The 19,099-nt window shown below is 46.5% G+C and overlaps 1 protein-coding gene across 6 annotated transcripts in view; it reads left to right on the top strand.

Moving 5' to 3' along the window:
- The window catches only part of LOC138288169 (golgin subfamily B member 1-like), a 379,608-nt gene that overhangs the window by 346,812 nt on the left and 13,697 nt on the right, over positions 1-19,099 (top strand). For all 6 annotated transcript variants that reach the window (XM_069229484.1, XM_069229482.1, XM_069229483.1 and 3 more), the window contains one exon: positions 163-271. In XM_069229484.1, coding sequence (XP_069085585.1) covers positions 163-271 — 109 coding nt within the window. The remainder of the gene's footprint in view (positions 1-162; positions 272-19,099) is intronic.

Below are 19,099 nucleotides of genomic sequence, written 5' to 3'. Positions count from 1 at the left end.
TGTAAGAGAGCTTGCTCCTGGGTATTAGTACATGGTGGCTGTCTGTGTGGGACGATGCAGTAATATTGACTGTGGGAGTATGGTCTTGCAGCAGTGGTAGTGAGTTGGTACACTGAATGAGTACAAAATAGTTGTTGAATCTACTTTTTGTAACTCACACAGACTGGAGACTAGTCATTGGGCCCCAACAGCTCAGGATCACAGCTTTGATGTTTCTTCCTCTCATGAGCATTCTCTGTTGATTGAACCCTTGGACAGCACTTTCAGTAAGGTGAGGATCCGCAAACGTTTCGTACTATATTGCTTCCATATTGTACATGTGAAGACGATTGACCCATTCCTATCTCAAGTTTGCCTGTCCCTGTCTCAGCTACATTTAGATTAATTTAATGATTAGGAGAAAATGGTTAAAAATGTGTGCTTTTCAACAAAAAGATCTGAGGTCAAGACTCTTTTGTTAGTGGGATCAGAAAAAGATATGCAGCAAGGCCATCACAAGATTATAAGGCGCTGCCCGACCCTGCCTGCTCACCTTACCTGGTTCCTTCCCTGCTGGTCAAGTGCATGGTCCTCTGACTAGGTCCTGCCCTTCTAGACCCAGCTTAACTGCAGAGAACTGAGGTCCTACAGCCTCTATCTGCCTTGTGACCTGTGCTTACTCTCCTGCTCTCGTCTGCTGCTTTCCTGTCTCTGACTGCTATGTAGCTCTCTTTTTTTTTTTGCTTCTTCTTTCCCACTTTTGCCCATTTTCTCGCTCATTTTTACTTTCTCCACCTTTACTCTTTTAACCTTTTTCGCCCTGTTTTTACCCCTTTTGACTCTTTATCACTCTTAGGCATTCTTTCTCACTTTATACTGTTTTTAATCTCTTCAGTTCTGCTCTATTTTGCCTGTTTTCTACTCCTCAATCTTTAGCACTTGTTTCACTTTTTCTTGCTTTTTGCCCCTGCGTTTTTCCACTCTTTTTTTTTTTTTTTTAACTCTTTACTTTGTCAACACTTTATGTATGCTGTGCCTCCTTTTGGCTACTTTCACTATCTTTTTTGCCTTTTTACTTACCTGAGCCCTGTTTCCCTCCGCTTGCTTGTGCTGCTGTCATCTTTCCTTGATTGTGACCATACACAGCTCCAGTACCCTTCAACCACCACTCACCCACAACAACCCAAAGTGCTACTCTGCCAAAGCCCTCCTCACCATTAACCCCCAACACCTTGGCCCAGAGTTGTACCCTGGCCTGCCCCACTCACACAAAGGTGCCTTCTCCTGCACCTCTTGCCATTTTTTCTGCACCTCTTGCCACCTCTCCTGCACCCTCCAACCCCACATGCTCTGACCTCCTCCAGCGCAGCACCAACCCATGTTCTTTTTCAGTAAACCCCACAGTGTACCACGCCCACAACCTTTTCACTGCTTAACTGTTTCTCCTGCACCAGCCCACACTGCACCCTCGAAATTCCTCGTGCACATCCCCCAACCTGTGTCCACTAGCGCCCACCACGCGTTGCCCACCCAACACCTCTCACAATGCGCACCCGTCTTTTTTTTGTGTACTCTTCAACATCTGTTCTTTCGCCAAACACGTCATAATAATTTGGGAGCTTTTGCATGACATTTTTCCCAACCTACTCTTCCTCAGCAGGAACTGACACAACTCAGCATCCGCTCCAGACATCGCACTAGCCCTCCCACCAGACTACGAAATAGCAAAAGAGGGTAGAACCAGCAAAAACGGAAAACATGCAATAGTCTTCAAAGAGTAAAACATGTGCTCCATTACTTCAGCAAACGCCTAAAATACATGGCTTTCAAGCTCAGGACCTCAAGCAACTCCACAGTGGGACAGGTTACACTCTACCAGCCCACAATACCAGAATCCAGCTTTAGTGCCACTCTTGAATTGTACTGGGTCACCTCTTTCAAATTTAATCTAGTGGACCACTTCGACTCCCAACACCTCTAAACTACTAGAAGACCTGAGTTCACCAGGTCTCGCCCACCATGTGAACAACCCCACTCAGCCAAGCACCTCCTCAAATCCATAGTCACCAACATCCAAGCAACACAGTAAAAAAGCCCACCCGCTCTCCCGGACAAATCACTCCCTCGTCCGCTTAAGCTTGAACATGCCCTACCATCACAGAACTGAATATACCAAGACTTCCCATCACCACTGGAGCAAGCTCCCTGAGGAAATCTGGACCTCTAAGCTTCAGTCACGATGCCTGCCCCACTACAACGATTTTACATGCTGTGTCAAGACCTTCAACCCACGGCTCACCTACGCAGATTCCCTAGCTCTGCTAAACACCACCTCCACATTGTGTTCCAGGCTACAAGGAACCTGGTACATGGAATACCTCCAGCACACCAAGTGCCACTGCAGAAAGCTGGAGCATTGATGGCAGGATAAACATAGAGTTCACATGCCTTCTTGACTTTTGTGTGGAAGTTGCAACAAAATGGAGATCAAAAATTAACCTTGCCTGAACAGAGATATGAAGGGGAGAATAGACATGAAACACTTCTGAGATCTCTTTAAAGTGGATCAGATGCTTCAAAAGGATGGGTTGGGATCAATAGGTACAAGATAGTCCACAGCTCCATTCCTGCCTCCTTCTTTCTCAGACACTGGGAGGCCAGGTAGGTAATGACGTCTATTCTTTTGCATATTTGTTCTTTTCTACAAGTTAGGTGTCACAGTGCACCACCCTTCTTCCTGTTAGAACCTCCAGATAAAAGGTTTTATGAATTAGCAGTTCTTGGGATGAGATGTTGACCCCTAAAGTCCCAGGATTCCAAGGGCAGATCAGTACTCGGCAATCCATAGTTTAGTCTGCTAGCTATGTCGAGATTCCCGTAGATCAGTGTCCTAGCAAGTGTGCTGGAGAAACATTTTGAGTTCCAGGACTACTATCTTTGACAGTGACCCTCCTTCTCAGGATGCGAACAGATCTGAGGTCCTGCAGCAATTCTGCTAGGAGCATTGCTTGAGAGGCATCTTGAAGGAAGAAGTTATCACTGAGGATAAACGTGTAATAGAAGTGTCCCTACAGCAAAGAACAGCCACACAGAGCAATGTGCACCCTAGCTGCCTGACGGTATAATGGGCAGAGCACTATAGAGGGAATCAGAAGTTGTAAAGGCAGACCTTCTGTTATCCTAAACATCATTCTGGCTATGGACTGGTGGCATCGATGGGCACTGCAGAAGACTTTGAAAATGATGGCGACCTACGTAGAGTCTGCTATTTCTGACAAAGTGTTTAACTTAACAAGCTTGCAAAAATGCTCAAATTATGCGCAGGCTGCACAGTGACTAGAATAGAGTCATGGGGGCGTGGTTGTTTCATGACAGCTTGTTTGGCTGTGAAAGCAGCTCCCTAGGAAGATTCCGGACTAGAATATTGGCCAGTCCGGCCCTGCTGCCAAACTTTGAAAAAGTTTGGCTGCCCCCTACACCCAACAGTTGCCTGAGATTGTGAGATTTTGGAGTCCGACAAAGATGTTCATCCAGGTCTACCACCTTCAGCACAGGTTCTCCAATAAGTGTATCCTCATTAGTCAGTTGCAAGTCATTTGCCCACTCTTCTTCAATATGTTCACTGTACAAAAAATTAATATTTCAGATTGATATTTCCAACTTCAGATTTTGCTCCCATGTGCCAGTAGGTGGTGCTGAGCGACTGGGCGTTTGCTTAATTTCATCTCAGAAGTGAGGAAGCGGAGTTGCATATAAGTGCAGTCCATGCTCGCCAAAGGCAGTTTGTTTCTGCACCTTCTAATGCAGACCCTAATGTTATTTCCCTTTTTGTTGGTGAACGGATTCTTTCAAAATGTTTTCCATTGTGCTAGGGACCCATGTCCCCACCAAAGACTACAGAGTACGAAACTCTGCTACAGGTTACCTTCAACTGATAACAATAATGGTGATGATGGGATGATGCCAGTTTAAATATGGACTTACAGGAGGCCAGTAGACTCGATACTGTTCCTGATATAGGGTTGATTTCATCCTTTGTCCCTTGAATGGTGGAGAGTGCTTCATTTGCCTTAGTGATTAGACAAGCAGCTGAAGTCCTCAACTTACAGTTGCCTTCTACTGAAGTTCAGGCAAATGTCCTGAGAATTTGCACCCAGGGCCAGCCACTTCTAAGCCTGTACTTCCATTTAACGAAGCCCTGTCTGGCACTCTTCTGGGCATTTGCCCACCGGTAAACAGACAGGTGCCCAGATGCCACAGTTGGGAACCTAGTGACCCGAATTTGCTTATGCAGCTTTCTACTCCGTAGTTTGATGGTCCAGGCTTCCACCCACAAAGTGAATCATAATGTATTTCCCACTACTATTCCAGACAAGAAGTCAAAAGCGATTACCACGTTCGGGAAATGAATGTTCTCTTCGGCCAGCTTGGTATTGGGGTCCGTCAGTGTGGTTTGCCTACTAGCCCATTGTATGCATGCCATCTGGTACATGGCCAGCAATATCTTGCCAGTGGTTCCAGAGAAATTTCAGGCATCTTTGGCTCAAACTAGTCAAGGTGGCTAGGATAAAGCCAAATATGTAGTTCTGGCTGGCCTAGATACTACTGATTACTTGCAGCAAGCAAGTGGGCATTAGTGTGGTGCTTCATCACCATGTGTGGATGCGATCCACTGGCTTTTCTGGTGATGTGCAGGCATCCCTTATGGAGCATTTTAATGAAGCATATCCACAGTACTTTCCTTGAACCTCTCCACCCCTGCCAGAGAGCTACCTCATCAGTCTCTACCCTTCAGAGGCTACTCCAGATTGTGGGTGTATAGACAATGCCAGGCCCTACTACCAACACAACAGTGACCCCAGTCTTTTCTGGGATGGGTATCAAGCAGACATTGTGGAGGTAATGAGTGACAGCGTTCTTCTAAGCCCTTCTCTTTCGGAAGTATCAGCCCTAGAGCCACATTAGTTGCCCTTAGCGACAAACAATCATCTCGTAAAAGGCAATATCAGACATTTTTATGACATGTCGACAGTCCATTACATCCAAGAAATGGGTTCTCCAGATCATCTAGCAGAGTTACTCCCTCCCGCTTCTTTCTGGAGCACCACAGCTTCCACCCACATCACAGCGGCTTTCAGAGGAGCAGTTAGGCCAGTAGAGATTGCACCTCCTGCAGCAAGATGGCTAAGGGTTCATCAAGAAGGTGCCAGCCTCGGAAGTAGGTACAGGTTTTTTCTCCTGCTGTTTTCTCATGTCAAAGAAGGATGGATGCCTGCATTCTATTTTAGATCTTCACCCCTATAGACCTTGCTATAGAAGAGCAATTTCAAAATTCTCATACTAGCCCAAGTTCTGCCTGGATCCAGGCGACCACTTTTTAGCCTTGCACTTGCAGGATGTATACATTCATGTGCTGGTCCTGCAGTCCTACAGACATTATTCGTGATTCTAAGTCTACCAGGAGCATTTCCAGTTTGCTTTGCTCTGCATCGTACTTACTAGAGCCACTCGGTGTTCACAAAAGTGATGATGGTGGTCGCAGCGCATTCTTGGAGGTTGGGGATGCCAGTTTTCCCCTAATGTGATTATTACCTGATTAAGGTGGGCTCACCGAAGTCAGCTGTAAACCCCATCCAAATGACGGCGAGTCTCCTGACTTTGCGGGGGTTCGTGATAAACAACCCATAGTCACACCTGACTCCTTTGCAAAGACTTCTTTGTTTAGGAGTTGTCTTGGACACAATGCTGTACAAGGCCTTACTTCCACCTAAACATGTACAGGACATTCAGGCTATCATACCACGGTTTTAGCCTTGGTCCTGGATCTTGGTGAGAGGAACTCTGAGTCTTCTTTGCCTGTTGGCCTTATGCATTCTATGTGATCTACTTACCAGGTGGTGTATTCGGGCTTTGCAGTGGAATCTGAAATTGAAGTGAGTCCAACACCAAGGAACCTGTCAGGAATTATCCAGATTTCAGAGGAGACTGCACAAGATCTACAGTGGTGGCTGCTCAGCTGTACCCTAACCAGTGGCTGACCCCTCTGATTTCCCCACCAAGAGCTGACGATGGAGATGGATACTTTACTGCTAGGTCGGTAAGGTCATCTGGTAGAGGTGGAGATCATAGAACTCTGGTCTGTCGCAGAAACCCGGCTCCACATCAACTTGTTGGAGTTGCAGGCCAGTGGTCTGAGGTTGAAGGCCTTCCTGCCATCCATCAAGGAAAGGCTGCGTACTTTCCCATGGGCAACACCACTAACATGTGGTACTGCAGAAAGCAAGGCGGAGAGGGGTTCTGTGCTGGAGGGCACTGTACCTCTGAAGTTGGCTGGAGCATCAGTACACCTTTTACCGTTTAACTCCAGGGTGAACAAGCTCAGCTATCTGCGCCTCCTGGCAGATCATGGGTAATAGTTGCTCCCCAAGGTGTGATGTAAGGCATTTTCTGAGAGTTGGGGAGAATCTTGTCTGGAACTTTTCACCACAGTTCAAAATGCAGTGTCAAAATCTTTGCAGAGTGGAGTTCCTGAGAATGCTTTCTCTGGGAGGTGCTTTCCAACTACAGTGGAGCTCAGGACTGATTTATGCCTTTTCACCTCTGCTTCTTCTGCCCAAGTTGTATGAAGATCAGAAGCAGTCAGGCGCAAGTCATCCTAAAGCTCCATGTTAAACCAGGAGAGTATGCATGTGGGCATGTGAGTCTGTCTTCCAATCAGTTTACTACTTTGGGAGATTTTTCTTCTTTAATGGCAGCAGGACAGGGTTATGCATCTGAACCTGGGCACCTACACCTCCATCCATAGAGATTAAGGGCCTGATTACAACTTTGGAGGAGGTGTTAATCCGTCGCAAAAGTGACGGTAAAGTGACGGATTTACCACCAGCCGTATTACGAGTCCATTATATCCTATGGAACTCGTAATACGGCTGGTGGTATATCCGTCACATTTGGGACGGATTAACACCTCCTCCAAAGTTGTAATCAGGCCCTAAGTGTCAGTTGACTGAGTTTTTGATCTGCCACCTGAGGTCATGAGTGTCATCCTTGCGGGTAGGCACGCCTCAACAAGTCCTTTTATGCCAGGTAATGGAAATAATTTGCGGCTCAGTGTGGCGTCTGCAACACAGATCCTTACAAGTCAAACTGTCAGATACAAACTGTCAGATATTTTATCTTTAGCTCAGCAAGTTCTTGCATTGGGCACCAATAATGGTTATTTGTCGACCCTTTTTGCCTTTCGTGTTTGCTGGACAAACTGTCCTTGCTAAATCACCTATTGTGATGCAGTTGATTGAATTTTGACACACATTTGCTTCCAAACATTTGTGATGCCACAGTAGGATCTTAATTTGGTCCTGACATTCCTCATGTGCTCATATTTCCAGCTAGTAACAGCTGCTTGTTGGGTCTACTGATTCTCAAACCTGTCTTCCTTATTGCAATAACTTCTGCTTGTCGCATGAATGATCACCAGACTCACTTGGTGCAGCTGCCCTCACTGCCTTTTGCCCCACACAAACTGGTGTAAGGGACCATAGCGGCCTTCTTGCCAAAAATTGAGACTCCTTTCTACACTGGGAAATGCATCACCCTCCCAAAGTTCTTTGCTTTACCTGACCCCTCGAAAGAGAAGGAGAGACTCCATACTCTGGACCCTTAATGAGCATTAAGCTTATGCATTAATCACGTCAAAGAAAATCTGGTGTACAGTCGGTTCTCTTTGAGGTTTTCTTATGCAAAGGAAGGTAAGGCAATGCTGAAAAAGTATTTGAAAGTGGGAATAGCTCTCTGCATTAAGGACGAGACCTCTTTCCTTCAGAACCAAGGCTACTACCAGGGCATTGGCATGCAGAGTGCTTGTTCTTGTCTTCTGTCAAGCCACAATGTTGTCATCGGAGCACATGTTTACAAAGCACTAGTACCTTGAGAGTCAGGTCTGGCGGAAATTGCATTTTGCCCTTTCAGTCTTGCAGGACATTTTGGTCTAACTCCTCTCCCAGACCCTCCACCTTTGGAAGGTTTTGCTGTGGTGTCTATTCCACAGGTGAGGAATTTGCAGTTAGAAGACTCCATCAAAAGAACAAGTTACTTACATTCAGTAACGTTCTGTTGAATGGCATATGTGGCTATAGATATGCATGCTCTGCATACTCCTGCCATCTAGTGTTGGGTCGAGTGGTGCAAGCTGTTTTTCTCTGAAGAAGTCCTTCAGGTCACGAGATCGAGTGACCTCTCACGGGCATCAATTCCTTTGTTAGTATGATGGAACTTACACTTTTTTATTTTTGTCTGCATTGCCATGCCAAATACCCTCACATCGACCAACACCTTGTGCTCAATCTCTGCCTGTCTCCAGGTTGACTGCGACGCTTGCAAGTCCATTAGTTCAAAAAAGACTCTTTGGAACCAGAGAGCTCGACGACTCAAAATGGCATTGAAAACTTCGGACGACACCCCAGATCTTTTTGGGGAGGAACACACTCAGGAGGAATCAACTGCTGAGGAAGAAGGAGCCTTCTCCGTTGAAGATTAGTCCTACTCGAATGTGGCTCTTGGTACAGAAAGCCAGAAATTACCCTCTGCACACCATATGGGTACTGTGGCGCCTGCTCTACCACCCAAGTCCTCCAAGAAGTCCCCGCTGCCAATTTTAGTGATTTCCAGACCACTACTGCCTCCCTGCCATTGTCGGCACCAAAAAGCTATCTCCTCCCCACCACCTTCGGGCTCAGCCCTGAAGATTTCAATAAAAGCTAAAGCCTTGGCCTCAGGCTCTTCAGAATGGGAAATCATTTTGGTGCTGATCCGAACCTCAGCACTGACCCGGCAGCCGCTTCCTTCAACCTCAGTGCTGACATAGCTTCACAAGCGCAAGCCTATGGTACAGAAAGCCTCGGAACTAAAAGACTCCTGCCAGTCTTCCACTACTCCATCATCTGTCAAGCTGATCCTCAAGAAAATTGATGCTAGATGGAGAAAACTATACATCCAAGAAGGGACTGGTTGAGTTATTGCAACTCCTACCTCTCCGACACCACCAAAGAGGAAGTAATTTTTGAGGAGGCCTTGGACATACCTATCCCTCCTAGGAAAAAGACAAGGGAAGAGGCCACCAGCCCGGCCCATCATCCCGCTTCTCCGCCTCCTCTTCCTCCTCCACCACCACCATCACCAACACCTCCGTCCCCTCCTCATTCGCCACCACCACAATCCCCTATACAATCCCCCCTACATAGACCCTTGACACTCCTCAAGGGTCTCCACACTCTTACACTGGGGTGGATTGGGGGGGTCCATTAGATGACACTGATGGGTGGGATGCTTATCATCCGGATCCCACCACTCCTAATGATCCAGACCTTTATCCTACTCACCCCTCCCCTCCCCAAGATACCACCTCATACCAACATGTTATCTCCAAAGCAGCAGCGTTCCTTTTCTTCTACCCAGAGGGACACCAGATTCTTTCCAATGCTTCCTGGCATGATGACACACACAGAGAATATATTTAAGGAGCCAGTCTGTTCTTGAGTAATCACCCCTCGGTGTATAAAAAATACAAGTTGGCTCTTTCATATCCTCTCTTTATTAGGAGTGAAGTTTCACCTGACTCTGTTGTTGCCACCACTGCCCGTAAATGGGCAAATAATCAAGCGACTGGGGACTATCCTCCTGCTGAGAAGGAGTGCAAACGCATCAATGTCGCTGAAAAGAGGGTAGTGGCGCAGGCCGCAAACCATTGGAGCATTGCCAGTTCGCAAGCCCTGTTGGCCCGCTACAATCGGGCACATTGGAATGAAATGGAGGAAGTGCTGCAGTACCTCCCAGAGGAACACCGCAAAAGGGGGCAACAACTTTCCACGGAGGGAAAAAATACCACCAACAATTACATAAGGTGCACCCTCAATGCAGCTGAAACAGTGGCTCAGGATTTAAACACCAGCATCCTCTTAAGAAGGCATGCATGGCTTCAGTGTTCTGGTTTCAAACCAGAGGTCCATAAGACAGTTCTAAATATGTCCTTTGATAAGGAGCACCTGTTTGGACCACAGTTAGATACAACATTAGACAAGATAATGAAAGACACCGATACAGCCAAGGCGATGGGTGCCTTACATGCTCCCACACATAGGGGCTCCTTGAGTCGCCCAGGCTATAGAGGAAAATACAAGACTTCCTCCATGGATTCCTCTTCATCCCAACAAAAGCAACCCCAATCCTCCTACACCAGAGGTTATTTCAGAAGCTCCATTAGAGGGACAAACAACAAAGGTTGAGGGAAAGGTGCTGCAACGTGCTGATCAACATCCACTGCAAAGCAGTGATTACTTGTACTTTCCACCCGACCATTCAACACCTGTCAGGGGAAGACTCCAGCACTTCCACCCAGTCTGGGACACCATCACCACAGACCAGTGGGTACTAGCAATTATCCAACTTTGGCTATTGTCTGGAGCTCATTACCACACCCATTAGGATCCTTCCTCACACCCACAGATTATCACAGGAACATCTATCACTTCTCAAGGAAGAGATACAAGCCCTTCTCCTTAAAGGGGCCATAGAACCCGTTTCTCTGCAATACCAAGGCTCAGGAGTATACTCCCTTTACTTCCTGATTCCCAAAAAGGACGGGTCCCTCAGACAAGTTCTGAATCTCAGACCTCTAAACATATAGAGCCTATCAGAACACTTCACTCTACAGGTTGTCATTCCCCTTCTACAAAAAGGTGACTTTATTACACCTCTAAATCTAAAGGACGCCTACTTCCACATACCAATACACCCTGCACACCGAAACTGCTCAGGGTTCACCATAGCAGACAAACATTATTAATTCAAAACCCTTCCATTTCGGGTGACTACTGCTACTCAAGTATTCACAAAATGCTTAGCAGTGGTTGCAGCTATCTGCGAAGACAAAATATCCATGTGTTCCCTCACCTGGACGATTGGTTCATCCAAGCCAGTACACTTCACTAGTGGCAACAACATACTCAGATGACAGTGAATCTACTTCAAAAACTAGGGTTCACTATCAACTTCCCCAAATCCCACCTCCAGCCTTTACAAGTTGAACCTTACTTGGGAGCAATATTGAACACACGGTTGGGGTTAGCATATCCCAGTCCCACTCGGATTCAGAATTTGCAGACATTTCTGCCTCAGTTCCAGGAAAACCAATCCTACACAGTAAGAAATGTCATGTATCTGTTAGGGATGATGGCATCGCCATAGTTCTCCATGCCAGATTACACATGCATCCATTACATGCATCCATTACAGCAGTGTCTAGCTCGCCAATGGTCTCAGTCACAGGGTCACTTGGAAGATCTAGTGTTGATAGATCACCACACTCACTGTTCTCTGCAATGGTGGAACACCAGCAATCTGTTAAAGGGGCTGCCTTTTCTGGACCCTGTTGCTCACATCACACTAACCATAGATGCGTCGCGGACGAGTTGGGGTGCTCACCTGCAAGATCTGGTAGGTCTCTGAGATGCCAAACATTAGTATCTACACTTCAATTACCTGTAGCTTCAGCTGGTATTCTTAGCACTGAAAACTGTCCTTGCAGACCTCCTCAGCAGGATGCAGCAACAGGTCCACGTACAAGTCCTCCACTCATACTTCCAAAAGTAGGGATACCCTCACATGGACCTTTTTGTCACAGCAGAAAACGTGAAATGCCCAATCTTTGCCTCCAGGTACCCACACCAACTATCCAAGAGCAGCACACTGTGGATGAGTTGGTTAAGGATTTTTGCCTATGCTTTTCCACCTCTCGCTCTCATTCCATTTCTGGTTCAGAGGCTCAGACAAATGTCTTACACCATGATCCTTGTAGCTTCCACCTGGCCACGTCAGCCCAGGTTCACCAAACGTCTGGATATTTCGGTAGTCCCACACAAGTAACTCCCCAATAGGTCAGACCTTTACACCCAGAATCAAGGAAAAATCAGACATCCAGACCCCAAGTCACTCAACCTTGAAATTTGGCTCCTGAGGACATAGAGCTTGGTTACATTGGCTTGCCTACAGAATGTATGGACGTTCTCAAGGAAGCATGCACACCAACCACTAGAGCCTGTTACACTGCAAAACGGAAACGTTTTGTTTGTTACTGCCAACCCAGACAAATTGATCCTATGAAAGCCATTGTACAAGACATTGGTTGCTATCTGCTTAATTAGCAGAAAGCAAATCTGACTTTCAGTTCCGATACAGGACAATGACACCTTGCAGCAATAGCTGCATTTCTCTTCAGAAAAGACAGCATCTTCCACTAATCACAACTTCAGTCATTAACGTTTTCATGGAAGGACTCCAAGAGTTATTCCCCCTTGAGATCCTCCTGCTCCCTTGTAAAACGTTAACATTGTACTCATTTGACTCATGGGTCCTCCATTTGAACCTCTTCACTCATGCTCACTTAAATTTCTCTCATGGAAGGTGGCATTCTTAGTCGACATCACTTCACTCAGGCTTGTTAGTGTGCTCCAGGGATAAACCTTAGAACAGTGGCCTCCAACCTTTTCTGTAGTGAGAGCTACTTCTGATCAGTGAAAATCCTTTTGAGCTTCAGAAAGCTAAATAACTCGTGCATTTTTACCAGACACCCCCACACCCAGCTTCATTGACTTTCAGCCTAATGTCCATAGAACCAAATACTGTGGCTGGAACAAAATACTTTGACTAGTGGCAATCTGACAGGGCTGCCATGTGTGTCATTAGGAGCATGGTCTTTGTGGATGTATTAACATGTGTGCATAGGAATAGGATATATTTGTAGGGGTAACCGAGAGCCTGTGTCACATCTATTTGCAGCACAGGACATACTTTTTGCCATATGTGGCACTATTGCATGTATAACACGATCATACAATCATTTTTTTAAATGGGAGAAATTAAAAGTACAAGAAAAATGTTTTGCAAAAATGTTCATAATATGGAACATATTTCTGCACTTTAAATTTCTCTTATTTAAAATAAAGGCTGCATTTTTCACTTGTACTTATGGCACAGTGTCTGCTAGCCACTGGGAGCAAGAGGCATGCTGTTTGTAAATGTTAAACATTGAAATGGGAGAAAAGTAAAATGAAGAGTTAGCTTAATCATTATGGTAACTTTTCATTTTAATTTTCTCCCATTTAAAAGCATTCAGAGACATAATTTTGTTCACAGCTCCAATACTGAGTTGACAAGGACTTTTATGTAAGAGTGCAATACCTCAGTGCTTCAGTCCTTCACCTCTGTGCCCCATCCCTGGGTCATAAATGTGACTGAGCACTGCTCATTATCAGGCCCTGCTATCTGCAGCCTGATGATAATAATGTAAACAAACCCAGCCTTCCCTTAACCCCTTCCCCGCCACGGACGTAATGGTTACGTCCATGGCAGCGCCCGTGTGGCGCCATGGACGTAACCATTACGTCCTGAATGCTTCCCTCGGGATAAGCGCTAGCGCTCCTCCCGAGGGCCGCCCCCCCACCCCCCTAGGTCAGGGCTGACAGGGGAATCCCTTCCCCTTCAACCCCCGACCCCCCCCCCCCCCCCCCCCACCCCCCCTGTGACGTCAGCGCGCGCTGACAATCACACAACCTCCCCCATCGCGCTGGAAGCAGAGCTTCCAGCGCGATCGAAAGAGAAATGCTCAGCATTTCTCTTTCGATCACGTGGGGGAGGCCCGGAGGGGCTTCAAAGGGAAGGAAATGTATTTCAATTAGATGTAATTGACAGAAGGGAGCGACCCCTTGGGCAAGGGTCGCTCCCAGGGGGTCATTTTTTTTTAAGGCCTTTTCTGCCCCCCCTGGGGGCAGATCAGCCTATTTTTATTAGGCCGATCTGCCCCCACGGGGGGCAGAAACCACTAGGCACCAGGGATTTTTGTTGTTGTTGTGTTTTACAGATGGGGAGCGTCCCCTTAGGCAAGGGTCGCTCCCCTGGAGGGGCAAATTGTATTTAGGCCATTTCTGCCCGCTTTGGGGGCAGATCGGCCGATTTTAGGTCAATCTGCCCCCAAGGGGGGCAGAAACCACTAGGCACCAGGGATCTTTTTTTTGCGCCGTCACGCAAGGGGAGCGACCTTGTAGGCAAGGGTCGCTCCCCGGGGGGGGGGGGGTGAGGGGGGCAAATTTATTTTAGGCCATTTCTGCCCCCCCTGGGGGCAGATCGGCCTATTGGTATTAGGCCGATCTGCCCACAGGGGGGGCAGAAACCTCTAGGCGCCTGGGAAAATAGTTTTTTTGTGTTTTTTTTTTTGTTTGTTTGTTTTTTTAGAGATGGGGAGCGATGCATTAGGCAAGGGTCGCTCCCCTGGGGGGCAAATTGTATTTAGACCATTTCTGCCCCCTTTGGGGGCAGATTGGCCGATTGTAGGTCAATCTGCCCCCAATGGGGGCAGAAACCACTAGGCACCAGGGATCTTTTTTTTGCGCCGTCACGCAAGGGGAGCGACCGTGCAGGCAAGGGTCGCTCCCCGGGGGGGGGCAAATTTATTTTAGGCCATTTCTGCCCCCCTTGTGGGGTTTTTTTTTTGTTTGTTTGTTTTTTTAGAGATGGGGAGCGACGCATTAGGCAAGGGTCGCTTCCCTGGGGGGCAAATTGTATTTAGACCATTTCTGCCCCCCTTGGAGGCAGATTGGCCGACTGTAGGTCAATCTGCCCCTAATGGGGGCAGAAACCACTAGGCACCAGGGATCTTTTTTTTGCGCCGTCACGCAAGGGGAGCGACCTTGTTTGTTTGTTTTTTTAGAGATGGGGAGTGACCCATTAGGCAAGGGTCGCTCCCCTGGGGGGCAAATTGTATTTAGACCATTTCTGCCCCCCTTGGGGGCAGATTGGCCGATTGTAGGTCAATCTGCCCCCAAGGGGGGCAGAAACCACTAGGCACCGGGGATTTTTTTTTTGGCACCAATGTCACGCAAGGGGGGGCGACCCCATAGGCAAGGGTCGCTCCCGGGGGGGCTGGGGGGTTGGGGGACAAATTTATTTTAGGCCATTTCTGCCCCCCCCTGGGCCCGGCTGAGCTAGAGGCCAAAATCCACAGGTAGGCACTGTTTTCTATGAAAAAATTTGATGTGTCCACGTTGTGTTTTGGGCCATTTCCTGTCGCGGGCGCTAGGCCTACCCACACCAGTGAGGTATCATTTTTATCGGGAGACTTCGGGGAACGCTAGGTGGAAGGAAATTTGTGGCTCCTCTCAGATTCCAGAACTTTCTGTCACTGAAATGTGAGGAAAACATGTTTTTTTAGCCAAATTTGAGGTTTGCAAAGGATTCTGGGTAACAGAACCTGGTCAGAGCCCCACAATTCACCCCATCTTGGATTCCCCTGGGTTTCTAGTTTTCAAAAATGCGCTGGTTTGCTAGGTTTCCCCAGGTGCCGGCTGAGCTAGAGGCCAAAATCCACAGGTAGGCCCTGTTTTCTATGAAAAAATGTGATGTGTCCAGGTTGTGTTTTGGGCCATTTCCTGTCGCGGGCGCTAGGCCTACCCACACAAGTGAGGTATCATTTTTATCGGGAGACTTGGGGGAACGCTGGGTGGAAGGAAATTTGTGGCTCCTCTTAGATTCCAGAACTTTCTGTCACCGAAATGTGAGGAACATGTGTTTTATTAGCCAAATTTTGAGGTTTGCAAAGGATTCTGGGTAACAGAACCTGGTCCGAGCCCCGCAAGTCACCCCTCCTTGGATTCCCCTAGGTCTCTAGTTTTCAGAAATGCACAGGTTTGGTAGGTTTCCCTAGGTGCCGGCTGAGCTAGAGGCCAAAATCTACAGGTAGGCACTTCGCAAAAAACACCTCTGTTTTTTTCCAAAATTTAGGATGTGTCCACGTTGCGCTTTGGGGTGTTTCCTGTCGCCGGCGCTAGGCCTACCCACGCAAGTGAGGTATCATTTTTATCGGGAGACTTGGGGGAACGCTGGGTGGACGGAAATTTGTAGCTCCTCTCAGATTCCAGAACTTTCTGCCACAGAAATGTGAGGAACATGTGTTTTTTTTAGCCAAATTTTGAGGTTTGCAAAGGATTCTGGGTAACAGAACCTGGTCCGAGCCCCGCAAGTCACCCCTCCTTGGATTCCCCTAGGTCTCTAGTTTTCAGAAATGCACAGGTTTGGTAGGTTTCCCTAGGTGCCGGCTGAGCTAGAGGCCAAAATCTACAGGTAGGCACTTCGCAAAAAACACCTCTGTTGTCTTCCAAAAATTTGGATGTGTCCACGTTGCGCTTTGGGGCGTTTCCTGTCGCGGGCGCTAGGCCTACCCACACAAGTGAGGTATCATTTTTATCGGGAGACTTGGGGGAACATAGATTAGCAAAACAAGTGTTATTGCCCCTTGTCTTTCTCTACATTTTTTCCTTCCAAATATAGGAGAGTGTGTAAAAAAGACATCTATTTGAGAAAAGCCCTGTAATTCACATGCTAGTATGGTCACCCCGGAATTCAGAGATGTGCAAATAACCACTGCTCCTCAACACCTTATCTTGTGCCCTTTTTGGAAATACAAAGGTTTTCTTGATAGCAATTTTTTACTCTTTATATTTCAGCAAATGAATTGCTGTATACCCGTTATAGAATGAAAACGCACGTCAGGGTGCAGCTCATTTATTGGCTCTGGGTTCCTCGGGTTCTTGATGAACCTACAAGCCCTATATATCCCCGCAACCAGAGGAGTCCAGCAGACGTAACGGTATATTGCTTTAGATAATCTGACATTGCAGGGAAAAGTTACAGAGTAAAACGTAGAGAAACATTTATGTTTTTTTCACCTAAATTTCAGTATTTTTCTTTTTCAGTTGTTATTTTCTGTAGGAAACCCTTGTAGGATCTACACAAATGACCCCTTGCTGAATTCAGAATTTTGTCTAGGTTTCAGAAATGTTTAGGTTTCTGGGATCCAGCATTGGTTTCATGCCCATTTCTGTCACTGACTGGAAGGAGGCTGAAAGCACAAAAAATTGCAAAAATGGGGTATGTCCCAGAAAAATGCCAAAATTGTGTTGAAAAATTGGGTTTTCTGATTCAAGTCTGCCTGTTCCTGAAAGCTGGGAAGCTGCTGAGTTTAGCACCGCAAACCCTTTGTTGATGCCATTTTCAGGGGGAAAACCACAAGCCTTCTTCTGCAGCCACCTTTTCCAATTTTTTTGAAAAAAACAAAATTTTCCCTGTATTTTGGCCAATTTCTTGGCCTCTTTCAGGGGAACCCACAAAGTCTGGGTACCTCCAGAATCCCTAGGATGTTGGAAAAAAAGGACGCAAATTTGGCTTGGTTAGCTTATGTGGACAAAAAGTTATGCGGGCCTAAGCGCGAACTGCCCCAAATAGGCAAAAAAAGGCCTGGCACAGGAGGGGGAAAAGGCCTTGCAGCGAAGTGGTTAACTTTAAAAGGAAAATATGACCTTTTGCTTATTTAAAAATGAACCCCAGGCTGTGAGCTACTCTGAAGGGGTCTGGGAGCTACTGGTAGCTCACGATTGACTGGTTGGAGACACCTGCCTTAGAAGAACCTTTCTTCCGAATACATGGAGACAAAGTGGTTCTATTTAGATTAATCCTAAATTCCAACATAGGTAGTTTCACAGTTTAATCTTAGTCAATCCATTGAATTCCCAGTTTCCTTTGCCCAACCAGATATGGTTGCAGAAAGAGCTTTACATACTTTAGATGTCAAAAGTGCGCTCATGTTCTACATAGATAAAACTGAAAACTTTTATGAAAACAACACAAGTCTTTGTAGCCTTTTCTCGACCTCACAAAGGCAACCCAATATCCAAATCAGGCATTGCCAGGTGGATAGTCAAATGTCTTCAAACTCGATATATTAATGCCAAAAGATCTTTACCTGTTTCTCCCAGAGCACTCTCCACTCATAAAAAAAAGAGCAACTATGACCTTTGTAGGAAACATTCCTATAGCTGACATTTGTAAGACAGATACATGGTTGTAGGTAGCGGGGTTCTTTTTGCAGTAACCAACCCCCACCCCCCCCAAAACACTTTTTGCCTAGTTTTTTAACTTTGACTGAAGTGCACTGGGTTCCTGCAAACCAGGTCCCCGGTGCCAGTGTTCCTACCCCAAAACGAGGCACCTGGTCACTTGATTCCCAAGTGGCCAAGCTCTGTATTACCTTTTTGTAAGTCCCTAGTAAGTGGTACTTCTAGGGCCTAGGTGCTGCAGAGGGCTCCTAAGAGCTGCATTACAATTTGTGCTACTCTGAGTGAGAGACCCAGCACCAAACTCATAGACTGACATTGCAGGCTGCATTACAAGGTACTCCCTAAAAGTGAAAACACGACATAGCACACAGCCTATGTGCAATGTCCCCTTAACATTACATGTAATATTTGTAAGTCACCCCTACAGCCGGCCTTACAGCGCTAAGGCAGGGTGCATTAAATTACATGTATGGGCAGTTAGACCTGTCAGCTCTTGGCATGGTTTCCCCTGTCTTTTTGGCTTCTGACCTCCTGTTTTGTGATCCTGTGCTGAATTTAGTTTTTGCTGACTTTAGAACTCTGGGCACTTCATCACTGCTTACCAGAGCTAAAGTGCATGTGCTTTCTGTCTAAATGGTGTTGGTGATTGGTTTATCCATGATTGGCATATTTGATTTATTAGTAATTCTGTAGTAACGTGCACTATGTGTACCTGCAGCACTGGTTGTGCCGCCCACACGAGTAGCTCTGAAAACCTGTCTCAGGCCTGTCATTGCAGTGTCTCTGTGTACAGTTGTAAACTGCCATTTCGACCTGGCAAGTACATCCATTTGCCAGGCCCAAACCTTCCCTTATTTTACATGTAAGTCACCCCTTAGGATAGTCCCAAGGTAGCGCCATGGGCGGGTTGCAGTGTATTTAAATGATAGGACATGTACTAGTGTATTTTATATTTGATAGTAGTGAAATACTGCTAAATTCGTTTTTCACTATTGCAAGGACTATCTCTCCCATAGTGTAACATGAGGATTGCCATGAAAAATCTTTTAAGTGTAATTTCCCCTTGGGAGCAGATAGCGATTTGGAGTTTGGGGTCTCGGAAAACAATTTAAAATTATATCTTTTGGTGATGTTGTTTTTTAAATTGTAAGTTTGAAAATTCCACTTTTAGAAAGTGGGCA

The sequence above is a fragment of the Pleurodeles waltl genome, chromosome 4_1, assembly GCF_031143425.1.
Source record: "Pleurodeles waltl isolate 20211129_DDA chromosome 4_1, aPleWal1.hap1.20221129, whole genome shotgun sequence".
Classification (NCBI taxonomy): domain Eukaryota; kingdom Metazoa; phylum Chordata; class Amphibia; order Caudata; family Salamandridae; genus Pleurodeles; species Pleurodeles waltl.
This window is presented reverse-complemented; position numbering and strand designations above follow the sequence as displayed.